This window comes from Notothenia coriiceps, unplaced genomic scaffold (assembly GCF_000735185.1).
Source record: "Notothenia coriiceps isolate Sejong01 unplaced genomic scaffold, NC01 NC01_scaffold00021299, whole genome shotgun sequence".
Classification (NCBI taxonomy): Eukaryota; Metazoa; Chordata; class Actinopteri; order Perciformes; family Nototheniidae; genus Notothenia; species Notothenia coriiceps.
In genome coordinates, this window is record NW_011354000.1 from 88,069 (window position 1) to 112,115 (window position 24,047).

The following is a 24,047-nucleotide window of genomic DNA, read 5'->3' on the forward strand; positions in this document are numbered from 1 at the left end:
TTGTCATCAATATATTAAAGGTCTCAGATACAAAACATGTGTCTGAAGTGTTACCTCGGTTGGTGATTGGCTAATAGTTGCACAAGCCAAACAAAATCGTGATCATAAAGTGGCCAAAATCTGATCAGCTCATTTTCAGACAGGTTTTTATATAAATGGATCAGGAAAAAAAGTGAGCGAATCTTTTTTCCTGAAACTTTCAGAATCTCTTTACACAGACGGGACTGACTTTATTTAGGAAAATATACAGTATAAGACAGTTAGATGCAGTCCTCACAAGTTCATCATAGCAAACCTGATTTGTTGTGTCATATCCAGTTTACGTAACCCAACTTGTAGGAACCATATGCCTGCACATTGCTGACATCTGACACCCTTTCCCTTCCTCTCTTCCTAACATGTGTTCTTCAGCATCCATCGCAATTAGGGGCCTTGTAGATAAAATAGTGTGGCGGTCTATTGCATGCATCTTCTGCAGATTACACACAGATCCTTCGCTGACACCACCATGGGGTTGACTCCCCTTTGCCTCCTCCATACACACACCATCACTTGTCATGCATGTTTAGTCCAGTTCATTGACATGCAACAGGATCCCCTGCTCCAAAAATGTATAAAGGAATATTCCCCCTGTGTAATGACAGCATGTTTGTGGCAAGTTCATCTCAGTGCTTGCTGTTTCATCTATTTGCAAGACCACTTCTGAAGTCCACTTCTGCAGACCATTATACAAGGCCAAAGGTCAAAATAATTGGGAATAACATTAATTGTGTTTATTGTTTGTTTAGTTTGCAACACCCACAATCCTATTGTATTGTTTCTTCTAAACAGAGGATGACTGTATTCTGACATCTCAATCTGTTTTGAACATGGCAAGAAATGTTTACTGTGAAATCTGACATAATTTACAGAACACAATTTAAAAAACACAAGTTAAATGCATTATGTTAGCTCAAAGTGGGCGGAGTAAACATTTGTTTTCCCTATTGTTTTTCATTAGTTGAAAACTGCTTGTGTTTTATATTAGTTTCAGCGGTTTGTAACTCGCCATTGGTATTGGAGACATGAAACATGCTTTAGGAAGAATAGTAATATGAATGTTCTGCTCTGGGAATTGACATCATATTGATTATGACCACAGCAGATCAGAGAAACTAGAGGTAAGGTGTGTATGTGAGACACAGAGGTATTTGGCCCCTGAGAAGCAGCTTGTGTTCAATGTCTCACTGATGCAAAGTGATGTGTACTAATTCTACATCTGCTCAAACCAAACAGGGCTTAAAAGTTCAGCCAAGTCCCAAAGAAATCACTTCCTTACAACTCATCTTCTTCCGCCCTCGCTACGCACAAATTATGGATGACGATTTTCCCTGCATCTATTTTGCATTTCGAAGTGATGGACAAATAAGTGGAAACGACTTTGGGGTTTTGTGTTCGTGTGTGTCTGTGTGAGTGCGGATTGAGATTTGGATTTGGCTGTTTAGAGGATATGCGGCCATGAAATGGGCTCTTGTCATGTGGGCTGAAGCTTTGAGGACTTGATTGTAGCCTCAGTGTAAATACCCAAACAAACAGGCAACAGTCAAAATGTGCTCCGGGTTTGCCATGTATTTACATTCCTCTTCCTCTCTCCCGCTTGGTTTCTTTTACTCTCTCTTTTCCTCTTGCATCTGATTTGTTTATTTGTATTTACTCACTAGCTATTCTTTCTTCTTTCCTTCTTTCCTTTCATGCTCTCATTTTGTGAATGATATTCATGGTTACAAGTGTCATGGCTAAATAAGGAGAAGAGCTTTGTGACAGGAATTAAGATTTAATTTGTCAGTTAAAGCGCCATTTCTCACTGCTGTGTGAAAAATCTCAGAAACAATCTTTGATCATTTGAAACACTTAAGCAACTGCATTTTCTGCACTCATACTACATTCTGGCATTTCAAATTCATCACAAGAAACAGACCCACAGATGAAATATTGAGCCCATTTGGTTGTTCTTAAGTGGCTTTAAGCGCAACTGTTTATGCATATTCGCCCATCCGCTACAAAGCATACTAGGCTTCTGGAATTTGTTTTCTGCAGCTGTTCTGCATAACAACGCCACGCTAGCACGCACAGAACACAGTCTGGTGGGGGGAATCTATTCATAATTCAAATACACAACAAGGCCCAAGCTTTGGCATTGTCAGATATAACAAATTGAGGAGGAAAGGAGTTGAATTTGTATCTGCTTACTGAGGTTGACTGCATTATACATACTGCAGGTGCCGCTGAATGCGTGGTAATAGGATATATGATGGATGGCCAAGCCGCTTGAGCTCCCATTCCTCTGGGTTATTCATCTATTTATCTGCTTATTTATTTATTCCTTCACCCAGAGAGACCCTCACAAACAGGGTTTGCTTAAGGTACAATAGTAGCTAAGAGAGGCCGCGCAATGGCTATATGGAAAGCATTGTGAGGTCTTGAAGTACCATCTTGAGCATGCTGATGTTGGTGCTGATGTTCATTGGTTCTGTTGGTCGTTTAAAGGGGCCTACATCTTGATGGTTCTTCTTTCAGCTCAACCAGAAAAGAAAGCCCGCACACATGTTTTGCTGTAGGAGGCTTTTACTAAACCGCAAATTAAATTAATATCACATTTTTATTTTGCTCAGGGATTGTATACATTTTGGAAATCATTGTCTTTTATCCCTGTCCAGACATTTTCAACAGATGGTAGAGGCATGGTTTGGGAGAGTATTTTGAAGGATTGTTAGTGCTGTATGTATTCAGATTGGCTCAGTGTTTAAGACCCCCCCGATCTTGAGCCACTTGTACACTTTCTAGTGTTTGACTGAAACCCGTCAAAACATCCTTCATTGTGTCTTCCATCTTTTGCTCACTGCAGTTATTCTGCTTGGATACCTTTTTAAAAGTATAAAGAAGTAAGGGTTTACTGAAATTAAAACAAATCCATATTAAATCAAATATTCCTACCATTTAAACAGTTTTATGATGTATTTATAGAATATTTGATGTTTAAAATTAATTTGTAACCATCATCCGCCCAATATGAAACAAACCCACACCAAAACACATAACGTCAGGTAACTGTCTTTCATGTTTAACCCTGTCACTGCACCACTATAAGTGTGTCACACAAGTACCTGCATGTGCCCTGGCGCAGGTCACCTCCCCTGGGCCAAGCTGTCTCACCCTTTACCCCCCGCCCCCCCAACACCTCACGTCACGTCATCACCCCCTTCTTAACTAAAGACTACACTCTATCTTGTAGGTAAATACAGTAGGTGTTGTATAAAGCTGCACTACATATTTTAATATAAACATATTTTAGAGAAAATCACACATTTGGCCAATTTTATACATTGTTGTGTGTTCACTGCATTTTCACAAACACACACACACACACATTTTCTGTCTTAACACAGTACTAAAGCATTCCCTACTACTACCATCGTGCAGCTGCCAATAGCACCTCTAAACCAATATCAGCACCTCCGCCTCCTCCCCCCAGGAACATTTTTTCATCGTTCTCATCTCAACAGCCCATAGCAACGACATAGCCGACAGCTTACGACGAGGCAAAGTGGGGAAGAGGGAGGGAGCAATGGGGTAAGGGGGGTGAGTTAGGCCGTAGATCAGGGCAGGGAGGATGGCGGTGCGACCAGGGGGTGACAGGGGAATAACATCCCTTTCTCCTCAATCGACAGGGACCATAACTCCTGCCTCTCCAGGGACAGATTGAGAAAGGCAATAGCCCAAGGGGCTGTGAAGCACGGATGCTTAGGAGAATTGAAAGTTAAAAGAAAAACGCAGTTTGCCGAGCCAATGCCACCGATTCAGCCGACAGCACTGCTCTTTGCTACTTGAATTCACCTATTTCTTGAATTTTTATTTTGAAGACAGCAGTAGAAAGGCCCAATTGGAATACTGTCCATATACATTGTCAAACAATAAATCTCCAAGGGTTGTCGTGTTGTATTTTCCAAAATGTTGAGAGCTTTTTTGCAATTATTGAAGTTGGTGGGACAATGTGCACATCTGTCTCTTGCAAGTGACATGAGGTGTTGGTCCTCAATCACCCGTAAATGGTTTTTGTTTGGAGGTTTTGATGAGATGGAAATTGTATTTGTAAAGATTAACATTCGGCTTTGACTTCATTGCTACTTTGCAATAATCTGAAGCTATTGGCCAATAATGCCCTTGTACTATTTTGCTTGTGCACAACCACCTTTGATGGTCAGCACACAAATAAATCAGTTTACGTTATATTGGATAAATTGTCTGACTTAATAAAAAATGCACTATCCCACGAGCTGTGAAGTTATAACAGACTCTGAAGTCTAGGTGAAAAGGCATTCAGTGAGCCTGTAACCTGCAAAGCAGATGTATTTCAACAGTGTTGGTGTAATGTAATCTGCTCTCTTTTAAGTTTAACCTATCACCACAAATAATGCAAATTAAAAAGAAAAGACAGGGAATAAATAAATATTATTGTACACCGAGTACCAGACATCGTATAGTGTTATTTATAATGTGTTATGGTTTAATAGTATTATAACATGGCAACTCACATGGTTTAACTGCTATGAGATTATAAAGTTAGGTCTCTGTCAGCAAATGATTCCTGTTCCGCTCGTCCTGTATAATTATATTTGTTCCAAATAGTTTATCACTTAACCCTCACTCTATATGTTATCTTACTTTTCTAATTTCCTCTTTCTTTTTCTCCTCTCTCTATCTTCCTATCTCTCCCGCTCTCTCTTTTTTCATGCTCTCCGTCATACACTGCCACACTCCCCTGTTTGGAGTGGTTGGGGAGCAGGGGGGTAGCAACTTTATAGCCTGATCAATTTTACAGTGGCTTATTGAATAGCTTTTAATGCCCTCCTTTACTTTCAGCTGTAACCCACTGAGTGTCTGCCGCCCCAGGGCTGCTGTGATGAGCCAGACAATAAATTGTAATACATCGTCTCTGGAAAATTACACATGTTTAATCATTGATTTTTATTGGCTTATCATGATAACATTATCCCAGAGGGTTAGGGTGGACACAAAGCAGCTCATAAAAGAAAAGAGGTTGAATTACTTATGGCATTTTAAATAGCGAAGTTGACAAAATGAAATGATGCCATAACCAACTTCCTTTAATACAGAGTATTGATTCGTACCTTACGGTTATAGACATGATTATTTCATGCAGTATCTATTTAAACAAATGGAATTCATCCACATATTTGTCAGTATGTTAGTTTGTTGAAACATTTACGTTTTATATGATTTAACCTGAGGACAAATACTAATATACTTGAAGATGATCTTAAAAATGTGTTCCCCTTAAATAAACTTAAGCTATGTTTCAAGGGAAACATATTTTCTCATGGATTACGTTTGTTTTTGACGTGTCACCAAGGAGTTTCTCATCCTATTGTGCAGTAGTATGTATAAGGTGGAGGTCTGGAAGGATGATTAGTCAAACAAGGGTTAGGGATGTGGCTAACAAACAAACAAACAAATTCTAGGACAATCCAAGATGCAATTACTGAACCCTACCAAGTAGTTTTGATGCATGTTTTAAATCAATAAAGTGTTTAACAATAATCTGGGAAGTGAGCTTTTTAGTAATGAACTTTTGTTGGAGACAGGGTTAAAAAAAATAACCAAACAAAATAAAAAAAATTGATTTTATTAAGGAAATGCTTTTTTTTTTTATACTCTTCAAAAAAAAAAGCCAGCTTATTTGCTCTATGTCACATCCAGTGTCACTTAACCTCAACAACTGGAGTGCAAGAAAGGTGAAATTTAAAAGTGTGCTTCAAGATTTATCGTCTGCATATAAAAAAAAATCTCAGGATCATTAAGTCCAACTCCATTGCCATCAAGCTGATGAAAGCTGCCAAACACATACTTAATAATGGTGTCTGCGTGTGTGTGTGTGTGTGTGTGTGTGTGTGTGTGTGTGTGTGTGTGTGTGTGTGTGTGTTTGTGTGTGTGTGTGTGGTGTGCGTGTGCGTGTGTGTGTGTGTGTGTGTGTATGATGTGATAAGGTAGATTGACTTCTAATATAAATGGTAGAGGTTTCTACTGACATCCGTATAGCGGTGCCCTTTGTGTCCCTGCCTAGCAACCCCATTCTTCCCATTCTACTTCAAGTGTTAGAGCAAGCCAGTGGAACTATGCATATACTGTATGTATGTTGAACTGGACACGAAAGCAGTGCCCCGGTAGGTCTTCTGGTAGAGCACGTCCCAAGTCCTCATTGCAGCCCCTCAGGTTCCAGTCTGACCTGCAGGTCCATTGTTTCATGTTGTTCCTTATTTCCCCATTTCCTTTTTATCTTCTGCTCTTACTATCTGGTTTGTGTATATATATATATAGATCATTATCCAACATTTACATTGATATATATTTAATATACAGTTTATATTTCATGTGTGTGAGCATGTGTTTGTGTATGTATATGGATATGAATATGAACCTGTGTCTAGGTCATCAATGGTCCCTCAGATTGTGGCGTTGTGATACATATTGGACAGCAGGATATGTATTATTTTATTTCTCTTAGAGTATTTTTCATTGTTGGACATTATTAAGGTCTTGCTTGAATTGGACTTCATAGAGTTGAACATGAGCATTTTACATTGTACTAGAAAGTGCTAAGTGATTTTTCTTTATTCTGTCTCTCTCTCTATATCTATGTCTCTCTCTTACACACACAATATATAAAATACACACAAACACACACTTGGGCAGGTAGCCCTCCTCCACACCGGCACCTGCTCCGTTGAAGGTGAAAGAAGTGCTCACTTGAGCTCATTGAAAAGTAGATGTGACAGTAAATTTTTCAGGCCCTTGTGAGATGGGAGATCTTGTTATAGCAGTCAGGATGGGGGTCAGGGCAGTGGCTGCTTGATGATTGAGGAAAAGAGAAGTAAATTCATTCTGCTTCGGGCACTTTGTCAAGTGCCAGTAGCTTACTGTTGAGAGCCACTCACCCATCACCGTGTTACGGCCCCAGAGGTCACCTCCAGCACCATAAATCTGCCTCGCCTGCTCAACCTACTGCCTTCCCCCGGCTGAGCACGAGCAGGGAAAGAGGCTGCAGCTGCTGCCGCTGCTCCTCATAGTCACTCAAATGAAAAGGCAGAGGGGAGAATATAGATTCTCCGTTTGATGCTGCTGATGGTGTAAGAGCAGGACACTGGGTGTGCTGTGCCACAGGGGGATGTTTACGTCTGGACTAATGGTTGTGTTTAGTGTGTGAAAGGTTGGATTGCCATGGGGAATCTTTTTTGTGTACAATACAAAGGCTTGTATATGGTTGCATATACATTTGGTTTCTTGGGGACATACAGTGTATTTAAAAAATAATTTTAGGCTGCTTAATAAAATTATAATGATTTAAAAACATTATGCACTTTGCATCAAAATGAAACAAGAGAAGGCTGATGTTGCAAACTCAACAGTTCTAGTTTGTTTTCACATTTCACAGCTTATAATATAGATTTGAGTAATTCCTGCATCACATCACACTCTCTTATACTCAACATGCGCATCAGTCTACGAGGCAAAGATCAGCAGAAGAATGCATTGAGAAAAGCTGAATAAAAGTATTTCTTTATGTTAGTTGCAGGCCAGGTACATCGGAGGAAATAAATAAAGCAAATTATTATACCAGATAGGGTAGAGCATAAATTCTATTGAATTTTCTATATCACTGTACTGAAGAAAGTAAAATAATATAGAAATATTTATCAGTACAGTCTGAGTCCCTCCAACATTATTACCTGTTGCCTCTAGTGTTTGCTTAAATATTTTAGAGTGGTACTGTCCTGCATCATAGGGTTAGAGCCAAGTGAAAAGATGTCTTTAAGAAAGACATATAAAGTAGTCTACATGTATCAATTTAGAGAAATACAAATATTTTTGTTAGCAGCTGCACTCTCAAATGTTGTACGCTGCAGCTGTGCTCATTTACATAGCCCGTAAAAGCACTGCTAAATTTGAAAAGCTGCATGAGTGCGAAAGGTTGCAGCCAAAATCAGCCTCTAAGTGTTGTGCCCAAAACATGCAGTTACACATAATAAAAATATATGTTCATTGCTGTAATACACATAGAACGGTGGGCCTAAGTTATGCCATATTTTTATTTGAACTGGTGCAGACTTCAGTTTGGGCTATAGTCCACCAACACTGGTTGATGTTCAGCCATTCTCTTCTGATTAAATGCTGGTTAGAGATTTTGTGTTTCAGCTCTGCCAACATACACTCTAGATTTCATCAGAACATTTTCCAAGATACAAAGGAAGCAAAAAGGACCTTTTAATACTTGATGAGGATCGAACAAAAAAAAGCAAGAAGAAATCACAACTGTTAACAATCTGTGGGCTAATGAACTAGTTACAGTATAGAAAGTTTAACCTCAAGAAGATCTTTTGTGTCGCTTTTTTCAGCAACATTTAGACTCCCAAAGGTTTAGTGGAATCATCACTTTCTAGCATGTGCATAGGACTAAAGTTTCTATGCTTAGCCTCATATTATTTCATAGGGTCACACTAAAACATACACCAACCAGATCCCAAACCATAGGGGATCCTGTTCTGTCTTTCTAAATTGATAATTGGTATATCACAAAATTATTCATATCTTCCGCCATCTGCTAACATTTGTCTAGGATGGTGGTAGAGGACTAAAGTCAGAAAGAGGGAAAAATGATATGGTGTGGGTGTCTGTGTGTTTATGTGTGTGTGTTTTTTTTTTACACATGCTTGTCCACATGTGTAAAGACTGAGAGTGATCGCTTCTTTCTGAAGTGTGTCATCGTGCACCATAATTACACCTGCCCTCACTATGTGTGTGCATGTGTGTTCAACTACCGCTGTGTACATGTGTGCATGCTGGTGCACACTCCTTTTAAGCTTGTAGCGTATGAGCGTCAGCCTGCTTTCAATATAGCCTCTTATTAGGTGGTGATTATCCTGCCTGCATCTGGCTTCTTTCAGCATTTGACTGGTAGTTGAGAGGCCAGGGGCACCCTAGGAAGAAAGGAGTGAAAACTTCCTGAACCCAGCTTTCACCCCCACCCCTGAACTTAAGTGTACCCCTCAACCTCTCAAATGAACCTGAGACACTGGTATTCTTTTTATAAACAAAAGAATATTCTGAATTGGGCGGAGAAATGTGTAGGTGGGTGGTGCTCAGACTATCTTTGCATTGTAGGATGCATGATGTATTTCTGTCAAGGTATTTTAGAAGTTACCTTCCAATCAAGTTCCACCTGTTCTACAATTGTACTGCATCACGTGTCTGTCCTGAAATAACCCTGGGAAATTGTTAACTCTTGCTAATGCACAGTTCACAACTAGCCCACATTTGTACTGCAATCTGGCATAAATTCAGTGCTACATTTTCTTTTGTTTGTCTTGTTAACCATTCACACTTGTCATTGTGATGACTACAGAATGCTGTGAAAATGTATAACTTCAGATTTTGGACAAATGTAAAACCACAAACTAATTGGGAGGTGCATTAATATGCCTTCCCTCTAAAGCTACATATGGAAATGTCTAACTATATTGAGGTTTTACCCTGCATTTTCCCTCAATGAATCCAAATTATTATTTGCTCAATAAAATCACCATAATCTAGACTCTGAGACACAGTGGATCATTTCTACATTAGATGCTAATCCCTAGCCTACCCCTTTCTATCACACAATTCCTTGTTTGCCTACTCCAACCCCTAAACTGACATAGCATCACTGAAAGACTGTAGATTGCAATCTCATGTTCTAAAAAAATCAGTGAAGCAGACGGAGGACAAGAAAAATAAGTAGACAAAAGAGAAGGAGAAGAAGAAGGAATTGATAGTAACAGGGAGAAAGCAGTATGGCAGGATCCCGAGGGCCTGGCCGGGGGCTTTGTAGGAGCCCATACATCAGCTGTCACACGATGGGCTTCCAAAGAGCCACAACAGAGAAACACAATAGACTGGACAGATGGTCCCAAACAAACTGCAGTGGGTTTGATGCTATTAAAAGCTGTTTACCTCATGCCAGACGCCAGCAAGTGTGGTGGACGCATAGTGTGATCATTGCTGAATGACAAAAAATGTGTGTGTGTGTGTTTGACTACTAGCTTCTGGTGTTTTAATAAACCCTCTGGTGTGTTTTTAAGCCACCAAATGACCATTAATAGCTTGAGTAACATGTGTATGGGTGTGTGTGTAGTTTTCTTATGATTAAGATACAATCAAAGACAACACGTGATGGTAAAACAGAATCAGATACATGATTAATTTGCACAAAGTGGATGCAAGCCAACTCTGTAGGCCACGACAAACTTTTGGCTTAAAACCAATAACCAGACAAATATAAAAAAAAATTATTTCTGTTTCTCCCTCCCTCCCATCCTCTCCCCTTCATCTGCTCTCCTATAGAGCGACTCTGACACCTCAGAATGATGTACTCCTTCAATGCGCTGACCTTTCTCCTTCGGACTAGCCACCCGCCCTCCTGCCCTCTTCCATGTAGATGAGACAGAGACAGATGAAGATATTTTGCAGTGTGTGGCACAGTGGGGATCGTGGGCGGGGATGTCTTGCAGTGACACAGTGAAATTAGTTTTGGTGTTGGTTGATGGCGTCCGACCCACCTTCAGATCAGCAGTCAACCAGAGAGATTAATCCAGACACAGGAGGCCTGTTGGGGAGCACACATGACAGGCAGCGAGCGAGAGGAGAGAGAGAGACAGACAGGCAGGTAGACAGACAGATGGGGCGGATGGGTTCATGACAATGATATACCTACTGAGATTGTGTCCATATATCTAACTGGGTAACTTCCAGGTTTAACATACAGATTGTTGCACTGCTAGAGACATGAATAATGTAAAGTCGAAGATGTTTATTCACCATTTCATGTAGAAAATAGCCCAAATTTAGCATAGTAATTGAACTAAAATCCTTAACCAATTGTGTAGATTTACTGTAGTGGTGATTTGACCCAATATAACCTTTGTAAAAGAAAATTACAAAGCCATATCAGACATATGAGGATATCCTATATTAAACCCCTTTACAGTAAGTTATTTCAGTAATTAAACTGCATATAACTTTAGAATAAATACAAATGGATATCTTCATAATCTCATTCTAGTTCCACAGTCTCACTAATAGCATCAGCTGACTGTAGTAGCTGGCTACAATATTAAAATCATGCTTCTGTTTAAAACCTTATTATCTTCTCACACATTATCACTAAATACCAAGTACCTGATTCCTGTCTGATTACCCCTCAAAACATGTGTACCTAGCTGATGCAAGGTGGAGGAATAACACTATATTACATTTAGCTTAATTTTTAAGTTTGCATCCCAATATGTAACTCACCTTGTATTTGTCAGAATTCTTCTGAAATATTTCAGGTGTTCTTTATCAAGCCTCACAGAACCTGCTCAGTCATTGTAACAAACCCCCTTATGAAAGCATCGGCTAATTGCCTGAAATGTAAAATGAGTGTCAGCAATTGATGAATATGATCATTAGCCACGCTTGTCTTGCCTTCTTTGTTTTCTGCTATAATTGGCTCCAATTTATAATACTCCACTTCCAGCATCCGTTATGATTCTGTCTTGTTCCCTCTGTGATCTGTTCATATCAGTGCATCTCATAGGTCACATAAAGGTGGAGAAATCCTTGGATCATTGTTTTTCTATTTAACTCATGAATCTAACTGTGAATACTCAAATACCTATGTTAGTTGTTAAAAGAGTTTCGCTCTTTTCCTGCCATTCTATCTCATCTATGTTCATATTTTCAGGTATTGAATATAAGCTTGGAAAAGTCTTGAATGTGAAAATTGTTCTTCAAGGCTTTAATGAAAGTTCATTTAGGCTGCTGTAGGACAAGAGGTACGACACAAAGTAGTCAAATTGCTCACACTAGCCCTTCCCTCCCGCATTGTCTGGAAATCATATTCCAACATTATAGTATAATTTGTGGTCTATTTCTAGATGGTGGTTCTGAAAAAAAAATAGGAACATCGAGTTCTGCATTTAATTGATGCCATTATGAAAGTGGATGTGTGTTTATGGGCATACAGCACATGCAAATGAACCTGTAAGACCACATCTGTCCTCTGTTGAATGTTTCTCTTGGATTGTGCCTGCATCATTATTCAGTACAAATATGAAAAATCACTCCCACAATGTTATGTTAGGATTTTTGAGAGGGAAATATTGGAGTTCTTAAATATGCATGCAATTCTGCCATGTCTCATTAACTTCAAATATTTCAATACAGTTATTTTATATATTAGTATTCATTGAAACATGACTTCAAGATGCTCACCTCTGCTCACCGAATTGCTCCAAGCATGTGTCTTTGCGTGTGTGCATGTGTGTATTCAGTTACTTTTCAGCCAAACTTTATTGGCAGAACTAAATGTCTGTGTGTGTGTGTGTGTGTGTCTTTATGTCTGTCTTCAGGTCAGCTGTCCATTCCTTGTGTTCCAGAGAGACTAGAGAGTCCCTTGAGCCAAACTTCCAAAGGCCATTATGTGCACAGAAAGGTAACTGACTCCTTACACACACACACACAGCACACACGCGCACACACACACACACACACACACACACACACACACACACACACACACACACACACACACACAGCAGGGTGTATCAGTCACTTCAGTGGGACTTTGAGCGTTGGGTAACAGGGCTGCTCAGGGGGTCAAAGGCAGCATTTGATCTTTGACCTCAGGACAGAAACAGACTGAAGTCAGGGGCTGAGTGATAACTGTGGTGGTTAACACATTCAACAGCAGCAGGTCTGTTAATCCTCTCACCTAGTCAGTACAGAACCGTTTCATTCAATCAGCTTTTTTCTTCCCTCTTGATGCTGCAGTAAATTATATACATTTATTTGTATATAGTAAGCTTTTGTACTATTACATCATTAAATTAAATAAAAACATTTGTAAAATGTTTCCAAAAATAATTTCAGCAGTGCATTTTGTATTAAAGGTGGGGTATGCAATTTATTTCAGAAACACTTTTTATTATATTATATATTATATTATTTGTTATATTCCATGGAATGCTCTTAACATCCCAATAGCAATGAATATATTAAATGCTTTGACAGCAAATACATTAAAAAAATGTCATCTGTTGAAGCCGTAGCACTGTAAAAAGCACGACCATTTATTTTAGCCGGCCCGGCTAAAATAATTGGATGGCCTACCTGCCTGTCAGCCTTCCATCTGTGCACAAACTTATCTCGTGCCCTCATTGGTCATTTGCATGTTTGTATGTGTTGGAGGAGGGGCTCTGTAAGGAAGTCTGAAGGAAGAGGCAGATTTTTTCCGGTTGTGTATTTTCAAATTGTAGCGCACTCGAGCTGGTTTCTCCAAAATTACATACCCCACCTTTAAGTAAAACACAGTTTTCCACAATTTTTTGCTGCACAACGATTGCTCCTTCAGAGTTTTTATATTCATTGGAATGTTATCAATTTAGTTAGTGAAGTGTTTGCATTTTTAGATATAATTAGTTGCTTTTTAATTGTTTCAATTATAACCATCATCAGGTAACTTTTCCCGCAACTGGGGTACTTTGTTTTTGTTTTAAGTAGTTCATTTTAACTACTTACAGGGATTAGTTCCCACACTCCCTTACCAACGCTCACCAGTGCATGACTGACTGCCTCTCTATTGAAAAAATTGAAGCCTCCAACTACCTGATCCCTCTCTGCATATCCTCATCCCCCTGGTGGCCAACATTAGAACGTCATCACCACATATCTCCCTGAGCAAGTTACTTTCATTGATGCTAGATCTAAAGTATTTTGTTTTCTATCTTGGTGAAATGATATGTATTTTTTTGTTGTAAATGAAGAACTTAAACAATATTGTCTTTGTTCATTTACCAGAGAGTAAACTGAGCATCCTTTGGGCTTTAGCTTGATGCACTAAGAGCAAAAGGGCATATCAGTGGTAATGCTGAAAGTTGGTGAATGCGCTTATCACTTTACCTACGGAAGCTTTTCCAATTCATGGCTAGTTGTTTAAAGCCGGCCACAAACATCAAGTCCAGTAGGAGAAACTAATTTTCATTTAATACATCTAATTAATAAACATGTTTTAATTCAGTTTAAAACTGCTACACCCCCTTGATAGCACATCTGTCAAATGATTGACCACATTAAGATCAGAAAACCAAATAATTCACTTAATAAAGGATGATGACAGCTCATTTGGATCCAAAATAGGCTTAATCCAAACAAAACAGCAGATTTAGCTTTGACCTTTTCAGCTTTCTGCTTTTCTTGCCTCTGCCTCTTTCACCCTTGTCCAACTGCTACCACACAACAATGTCCAACTGTCCTACCTCCGAGGTGATTGAAGCTGACTCCGCTCTCCACCCAGCTTTGTTTTTCTTCGCAGCCGTTGGGTGGTCCATGTCTCCCGCTCCCTCTCTCTTTCACCCTATCTCTCTCTCTCTCTCTCACTCATTGTCAAGTTCACCGCGTCTGTTTCTCTTTGAGCGCTACGGGACCCAGGCATGCTCCGAAACTCAATACCAGAGTATACACAATTAAGTTCACACCAGAGGTTATTGGGTGGAAGTGTGGTCTCATTCCACAAAATGTGCAAGTCAGTCAAAGGATAGCAGGGTGTGAGTGTTTATGTGTGGCTGGTTAGTTGGTCAAGGTTAACTAAATGACAGGAGGTGTGTGTGTGTGTGTGTGTGTGTGTGTGTGTGTGTGTGTGTGTGTGTGTGTGTTCGTTCCAGGGCAGTCCTCTGGTTACAGAGTTGGAGATTTTGTTCTGGCTGGTTTGTTGCTATTTGAGACTGTCGTGGTTGTGGTTAGGGTACTGGATCTGCATTATCATTTATGTCAACGTGGGAAATGGGCAGACATCAATTGTTTAAACTGATGATTCAATATAAAAAGAACACTTTTGAATTATGTTCTTCATCGGCTGAAATGTGACAACAATTGTTTACTTGTATTGATGATGTCAGTTTGTATGTGTTTCAGCGCGTTGGGCTTGTCACGATATAATACCTTATCTAATTTATGGCATTATTGATAATAATATGTCTATTAATAAATATGCAACCAATACAATTAAAGGTTACATTATCCGATGCAATCATTTCAAAGTTTTAAGTAGATTAATTCAGGTGTGTTTTATTAATAATGTAATTAATGATGCATCTTTACCTATATAGATAAAAATATGACATGAATATCCTAACTTTGTTTATAAAGTGTCTACTTTATAAAGTAATTTGTCTTTCATCATTTTAATAGATGGACTTCAGGGACAAACATTTCAGGACATTAGAATAAAAATAACAATATCATAATAATAATAATAATAATAATAATAATAACAGAATAAAACTATACTGTGGAACATATTTCTCAGTTTATCTGTCTATTTGATCTGCACTTAAACCCTTTGGAATTGTCATTAGTGTTTTTTCAGTCCTTATAATGATTTTTTGTAATTTAAATTAGACAAATGAATAGTCAATAGGTACTTTCTATCTGTTGAAGGGAACATGAAAACAATATTCTTGGTTTTGCACTCCTGGGTTCACCCCAGTTGAACTTTCCACTAGCCTGTTGAGTGTTTCAGTGTTGGATCCGTTAGCCATAGCTCCCTCTGAGCACCATTCACACGCTATAGGGAGTCCCATGACAGGCCAGCTGGAACCTTCCATCCACCCCCCAAACACATATACAGACACAAATCCTCCGTGGAACCACCACTAGTCAGCCAGCATGTCAGTCATTCAATGGCAGGGTGTGTGTATACATGTGTGTGTGTGTGTGTGTGTGTGTGTGTGTGTGTGTGTGTGTGTGTGTGTGTGTGTGTGTGTGTGTGTGTGTGTGTGTGTGTGTGTGCGTGTTATTAGGACTTCCTGTTTTGGCCTGTGTGCCTCAGTTCATCCTGACCGCGGGATAGCTGGTGTCATGTCTAGCAGCTATGGAACCAGCAAGACACTTAACATTTACAAAACTTTATACATTTTGAACATCGAAAATGTTTTATATATTTATCATAATTCTGCCAATATGAAAAATTATCTAAAACTGCTTTTAGGCTGGACTGAATTCAAAAGCTTTCTGAATATAAAATAGTCATTTAAAATGTCTTCTGGAAGAAGTAAGCAGCTCTTTAAACCAAGGTGGGGCATGTTTTATTGTATTTTTTACACACTGCTGATCAAAATGTCCCCATACCACACTGGAGGGATTTCTTCACCCACACACTTTCAGACCTGTCTGTCATTGACTTTAAGATGTCAAACACAACCACAAACACACTGATGTCTGAAATGTCATTTTACATTAAACTCATTCCTTAAACAAATTATCAAAGGACATTTGTATTGTTGACAAAAACACTAATGGTAAAATACCACACTTTGTCATTCATAAAACTCTAATCTAGGGCTGTTCCCTCTCTCTCACTATACTGCATGCACATAAACATATGCACGATGTAAGTGATTATATCTCACACACACAGTAAACTCAGTCAGGCCCTTTCATGAGAGGTGGATATGTCTTGAGGGGAGCACCAGTCATGTTCCATTAATCCGAAGCAACCAGTGGTGATTGATCAATTAGCCCTGCTTAAAGCTGGGGCTCAGCCTGATCAATAGCACTGATCACCAGCCAAAGGTTTTTCATTAAGACCTGCTGCTCTGCTTGAGTAGACTCCATTAGCATAGACCAAATGGGCTGCAAGGAATGCAAATACTGGAGTGAAAATATACACACAAACATAAGCAGGCCGCGGGTAAAGAGGAAAGTAGTATGGAATATTGCATATAGTTTGTATCTAGTACTAGACTCCTAGTACTAAAATGGGTTAAAATCAGAGGCCAAATGTCCCTGTGTGTGCTGTGTGCTCTGCATGTGTGACCATTAAAGAGGGTTTCATTCCTCCATATTCTATTCTATCAAATAAATAAATAGTGTTTTAATCACAAATGTAACATTTCTTGCAGGGCTACTGTACTTTGAGCAATTGTATTCATAAATGAGGTGATATCCCTTTCCCTTGGAAAAAGTTCCAATTAATAATCTCAGACATTACACAAACAGTGTAATTTTCTTCTTTTTAATTGATCACATCTTTAATTTTATTTATGATAAATAATTGGCCCTATTGTATGATATACAGTATTTCATAGCTAATGTTGGTGAATTGATAGCAGAACTGATGCTTCCAGCTTATTAAGTCAATTTTGTTTCTAATTGACGTGTGGGCTACTGATAAGGGAGATTATGAAGTGACCATAACTTCACAAACGTCACACAAAAAGCAAAAAACTCCTCAAATACAGTTTGATCAAACTATCCTACTTGCTTATTAATTTTTTAATATAAACCTATGAGTCATATCACTTCAAAATAGTATTTTTGGCACCATACTGAGCATGTTTGGGAGTATTTATTCCCCTTCCATCCGACTCATTGTCAGCCCTTTCTGTTAGGTACCTGAACAACAGCGGATGTAGCTGCACAACAGCGACGCTTTAATCTAGGAACATCAAACCCACGGGATCATCCGTTGCTTAAAACAGAAAAACACCGGTCAGCTTCCACTGGAAAACTCACCTTTCTCACCCTTTTCTATCCCTCAGTGGGGCCGAAGGCCATTGTTTCTCTTAAACAATCCTCATTGAATTACAAACTGGTTGCATGCTTTGTTCAGTGCAGCCGATGCATACTGCTGTCATGGGTCCTATCGTTAATGTGCCATCACTGCACCTCACATCCTCAGCAGACACAGGCAGCGCTGAGTTTATTTCCTCCATCTGTAGGTGTGTGTCTGTGTGTGTGTGTGTGTGTGTGTGTGTGTGTGTGCGTGCGTGCGTGCGTGCGTGCGTGCGTGCGTGCGTGCGTGCGTGCGTGTGTGTGTGCAAGAGCGAGAGATAGAGAATCACTTTGTACAATTGTGTTGTTAGGTGGGGAGAATGACTAAGAGATGAGGTTGGCGTGTGGGTCATTGTGTTTGTGTGATCGCTGTGTGTGTGATAGTCAGCATTAAATCCCTCAACAGAGAAGAGAGCAGATAAGCATCGTGGCGTGGGGCACTTTGGTCAGTAATGGAAACACCACAGGGACCTGGTGACACACAAACACCCCCGCAGTAAAAAAAAAAGTGAAAAAAAGAAAGTTGGTCAGGATCATGATAGTACGGAATCTTTTCTGTTTTTTTCTTTTTAGCCATAGGAAATGTTAAACTCAATCTTTTAACCTTTTTATTCTTAATTAGTATTGATTCTAAACTAGATGAATAAATCAATCAGATTTATTTTTTAGTGGCCATTGATGATTAAAGTATGCTAAAATGTACTCTAACTTCAAACAAAACAATACTACCTTTGTTAAGGTTATATTGTTGATACTGTTTCTTTGCGTCATTAAAATCACCTTGACACACATTTTCCAGCCTGTGTTTATATTGGATTGCATGGTATTGTTAGACGGATAAGAGTGTACATTAGGGTTAGAACAAGGTTCATGGTTGGGTAAGGGTTAGCGATAGTTAAGAATGTCTTTGAGATGAGGTGCCCAGAAGTATGGTATCATGAACGTGTGTGTGCTTGTGTCTCTGTGTGTTTGAGCGGAAAGGAAGGGAGTTGGTTGCAAAGATACTGAGGCAGACAGGAAGAGATCATCCTGGTGTTACCATGGCTGGGGTCGAGCCCTCTCCCTCCCCTGGCCCATACATGGTGCTCATGCACACACACACACACACACACACAGATGCAAATGGATGGGGATGCTTGTGCACACAAAGTTACAAATGTCTGCTTCCTCTTGGCCTCTCACCTCTTGATTGTTTTTACCTTCTCAGTACTGGTTGGTGACGTTTTCAGGTTCTTAAGATTAAACCTTTGTAACTGTTGCTCATATCATCTTTAGGAAAGCATCAGGATGTCTAAAATGTGTTGAAGTCCCCCCTATACATATACTGTACACACACACTATTTGCGGACATTTTTACTCATTTCCAAAGGGTCTGATGTGTTTTTTGCAAGAATGGCATTGCAGCAGAATGATATTTCCGTAAGCCATTTCTAGGTGTGGGTGGGTGGGATTGATGGACGGATGACACCCGTATCCATCCCCACTGGGGAGAGGAAGTCCCTATCAGAACACAACAGGAAAGAGACGGAGCAAAAACAAGCGCATGTCTTTTTGGACATTAAATCACTTCCTGTAGGGCTCTGGCCTGCCTCCCCCATCCTCAGCGTCCACCTCTCAGCCTCAGTTTAACCACCCTTTTGGCAGACAGAAAAATTGATCGGGTCTCTTCATCTTTGTGCGTAACAAGTGAGCATGTTCCTGTGAGAACGTCACTAAGGTATTGCCCTGATGGGTGAAATAACTCATCAATAACGGAGAAAAGAGGCTTGAGACCCCAGAGCAACTGTATTTTTATCTTGTAACAATATTAAAAACAAACATTTGCCTCAAAAGTCAGTTCTGGCATAGCATATATATGTAATTCTGTGCAGGCTGCCAATCTGATTTATCGCTGTGACTTGCAGATGTGATGAGTATCGTAGGATGCAAGTGCCATATAAATCCCAGCACCCTGACAGATCACAAGCCCCGAGTCTGGACCTGGTGCTTTGATCTTCTTCCAAGAACAAAAACAAAGAGACAAAAAGCTTTATCTAGGGCTGGTGCAGGAAAAGGCTTTTATAATGCCGACAGGAAAAGACAATGACAACTGTTTCATTCAATACACAAACAGCAGCCTCTGTTTGCATGTCGTGACATTTGTTAAGGTTATGCCTTATACTGAATTCATTTCAGACATCTGACACTTTGAGTACATTGCACACATTTATTTAAAATACACATCTCAGCCAATGGTGTCCTCATCCAGGGCACAGCTGTAAAAAATATGACTTCCTTCCTGTAGGCAATTTCCTGTTTATGTCTGAATGCAGGTCAGGAGAGGGGGATAGTGGTCCCTACCTCATCCACCGTCATCCTTCCCCAGAGGTGACCTCAGTCCTTTTAATGCAGGATGCTATGCTGCCCAGTGTCATTGTGTAGAACTAAATATCTTTCTGTCTACTTTTTATTTCAAAGGTTCTCACTGTGTGGACGGGCCGTAACGTTACTGTCTGCGCCACTCATAGAAATAATTACAAACACTATTTATCTTCCTCTTCCTGTCCCTCAATGCACAGAAAGCGCTCCATTCACAAAAATAAACTGCTCTTTTACTTTTTATTCCAACAAGCGAATAACATTGGATAACAGCTTCTTTTATCCACAAAGAACAAATAAGGAAATGTGACATTATTTGCGTGTTCTGCTCTCCGCAAGACTGAACTGACACCCCCCTAAAATGTCTCATTGAACACACATGGATCTTCCTGAGGCTCCCTGTTTGTTTTGTTTTCTGCTGATTTACTTAAAACAGGCAGCGGCCGCTGCTGTGAATGTTTAATATAAGGGCTCATGTTCCCATCTGTACAATATGTGGTGGTTGGGAGCACGGACATGCTTGACGAGGGGGGTCCGGTATTGGGGTTTAAAAAAATGGGGGGGGGTTTGATGGAGACCCCCAGGTCTCCGGGCACAGTCATTAAGATGGCTTCTCGGTTTGGAGATGAGAGACCATGCTCGGCACTCTGGGCTCATTGAAGATGCTCCCCTGCCTACTTGAAGCATCCATTATTTATGAGTTTTTACAAATTCAAACTGACATTTATATCAGTTGTGGATGTCTGTTTTTGATTTGGCTGCACTAGGTGTGTCTCACCTCCCACAACCAGATGAAAATAGTGGTCAGATGCAACTGCTCGGTGTTAGAGGAGCAATACTGCTGGGTGCAGGGTTCATATTACTTTGACATGTGAACTTACTTTTGCTTAACTGACAGTGGATCTAGGGTGGATAGGACTAAATGATGGTGACAAAAAAAATTGGTGTCACAAATTATAGATTTTAAGTCACCCCTTTTTATTTCAGGTCACATTTTATAAACACTTGATAAACAAACAAAATACATTGTTGTTGTACAGTACTGTAGCTCAAAGCATAAAAATTAACAGAACTATGCAGCTCCGTGCGGGATTTTCAGCACATTCCTTTTTTGCAGTTAGCCTGTAGACTGCACAGCTGAATTAAACTAAACTCAGTAAATATTAAGAATATATATACAGTATATTTGCAATATACTGTATATATACTTAATATTTGCTGATATTTTTATTTAATTCGTTTTATTCAACTGTCAGCAATTGAATGTCATGTGTTATTTTAGAGCAACAATACTCGAGTATGAAGGCGGAATGCAACCATTTTAAACCTTTTGTTGTATAAGTGTGTATGCGCATGAAGCCCGGTCTGTGTGAAGCGTCGTCTCCTCCCTGCCCACTGCCCGACCTCGCTCGCCCGTGGCTGAGCCCGTATTGATCCGCCTGCTGCCCTGTGCTTTGGTGTTGAGCCTCAGGCTTCGCACTGCCTCACCTCACCTTACATCACTCAGCTCACATTAGACTGTGAGCTTGATATGCACTGTTAGCCTGGTACACTCCCAGAGAGAGAACTTGTCCAACGCCAGTTAACATGAGCTCTTGCTGTCAGTCTTGAATTTAGGTGCGGGAGGTTAATTCAACAATGTTATGCCATCTATTATACATTGTTTTATTTGGAGATTGACAAATCGTTGCCTTGGTTACATAGAATACGTTCTTCATCGTCTCTATATGTCTTAAAATAGACATAGACAACAAAATAGATAAAGTGTATTAATTACCAACTCAGGATAAAATCTTCCATTTTATTTTTTAGCAATAACATTTCACATGCATAGTCTCTGCACCAATGCTTTGCTCAATAGCACCTTAACTGTGGTTGTTTTACCCAGCAGATAGGGTTTGTCTCTCCCCTTACACTTTGTTCAGGGCTCATTCTTCTTTCATCAGCCATCATAATTTGTTGACATTGGCATGACACTTTCTTTATTCTCCATGGCCCTGGTATGCCACCTTCACCCTGAAAACTAGAGTGAGCCCTGTAGAGGCCAGCCAGCGATTCAATTAAAAAACAAATTCTGAGGTACAGCCCTAGTCCTGACACTACAGTATATCCCTGACTTTAAATGGCTAAGAGTGATTTCAAAGATTGAAAGTGACTTTTTGACATAAGGGGGTATGTTACTTAACACTATTGGATATTGGCTACCTCCCTGCCAGCTGGTGGCTTTTTGTCTAACACAATTTAACATCAGCAGAAACAGCCCTGCCAAACATTTTAGACCAAAATGAATGACCAAAGAAAGGTTTACCATCCGATATAACCCAAGTAGAAGTATTGCATGTATTTATTTATTACATCCCGTTCTACTATATACAAAATAAGAACCCTAGGGCTGGGCCATGGCCCTGCGGTGTGGATTGTAGCTGCAGTGTTCTTTACTAGTACACACAGACCTGTTTTCTGTTATCTCCCGAACCAGATAGTACATTTTTGCAATTATCAAAATGCTGACATTATTAGAGGTTAATTAAGGATAATAAGTGACTCAGGGGCGTGGATCAGGCTTTCTCAGGTCTAGTCAGTCTTTTTTTCTGTTCAACTCTTGACCTCCCTAAAACAAAGCCACAGCTCCAAACAGATACTGAGCGAAATGTCCCAAAGCTCGCTCCTTCACTCATAATTGTGTTTAAGTCTGTGATGTTCATTTATGGGAGCCTTTACTACACTGTTATTGCAGCCTTTGGCAAAGGACCCAGCCTCTTAAGAGTCTTCAGCTTCTTACAAAAAACTGTTGCTGTCCTTAAGGATTAACAACAGACTAAATAATCAGTTTCCCTTCACAGTGACAATCTAAGAGCAGCTGTTTGCATCTGAAGGCCTGCCAGCATTTGTCTGTGGTGCTCTGAAACAGAGAAGGAGAGACCGGAGGTATTAAGGGAGGGAAAGATGAAAGGAAAGATTATTTCTGTTTGATTCAGTCCTCTTAAGGGTTCTGATATTGATCTAACCGATAGACCTGCAGATGTATGTGTGCACACGCACAGATACTTACATCCATCTATTGACACAACTACACACACAAACACACATATACCATGCATACATCACTTCAGGGGACATTACATTGACTTAGATGCATTTCCTGGAGACTTATCCTAACCTTAACCATAACCAATACATGCCTAACCCTAACCCTTACCCTTAACCTTACCCTAAACAAGTTTTCACCCTAAAATTAATGATGGGACCTCCATTTTGTCCCCATAAGGGAGGCGAGTCCCCACACATGACTGTGTAAACAGATTTAGGTCCCCACAAGTATAGTAATGCATACACGTTAGCAGACACATTGAAACACACTTACTATTATCTGAATCTTTTATTTTTGTGAGATGTATAGAATGTACATTCAAGAATATACATTATTTATTTGTTTACCAATATGTATGTAGCACTTTACATTTTTTATTATGACTACAAAAAAACACTGACATTAAAGTTAAATAAAAACTTTAACATCAGGGCCAGTCTGCGCAAAGTGAATTTTGAAGTACTGTACATCACCTCCTTATTGCTTTGTTAATGCTCAGAATGCCAAATATGGAATCTTTAAAATAGTACATTGTAATAGTAAGTTGTACAAAAAAAGTAAACATAACTAAATACTTTTATAAAATGTCTTATTCAGTCTTTGTTGTTGAGAACCTAAATACATAAATAAGCAGGACGTGGCAGCGTGTGGGTGCAGGCCCGGTTCTACGGGGGTGCATAAGGGTGCACCCTCATTTGAAAAATGAAAAGTGAAAAATATTACATACATAATAATAATAATAATAATATTAATAATAATAACAATAATAATAAGAATAAGAATTTTGTTGAAATAAAATAAATTGTAATTGTGGTTAAATAACATTGTCTGCTGCATTTATTTGGTCAATTTAAATGGTAAGTAACGTTATTATGTCAGGTGTGCGAGACCTGTGCCGCTGCGCGTTCGTCATCTG

General features: G+C 39.6%; 1 protein-coding gene across 1 annotated transcript in view; it reads left to right on the forward strand.

The window, feature by feature from the left end:
- The window catches only part of LOC104953203 (probable G-protein coupled receptor 144), a 78,482-nt gene that overhangs the window by 49,009 nt on the left and 5,426 nt on the right, over positions 1-24,047 (forward strand). Inside the window, exon 18 of the mRNA XM_010780118.1 lies at positions 12,483-12,565. Within this exon, the coding sequence (XP_010778420.1) occupies positions 12,483-12,565 (83 nt within the window). The remainder of the gene's footprint in view (positions 1-12,482; positions 12,566-24,047) is intronic.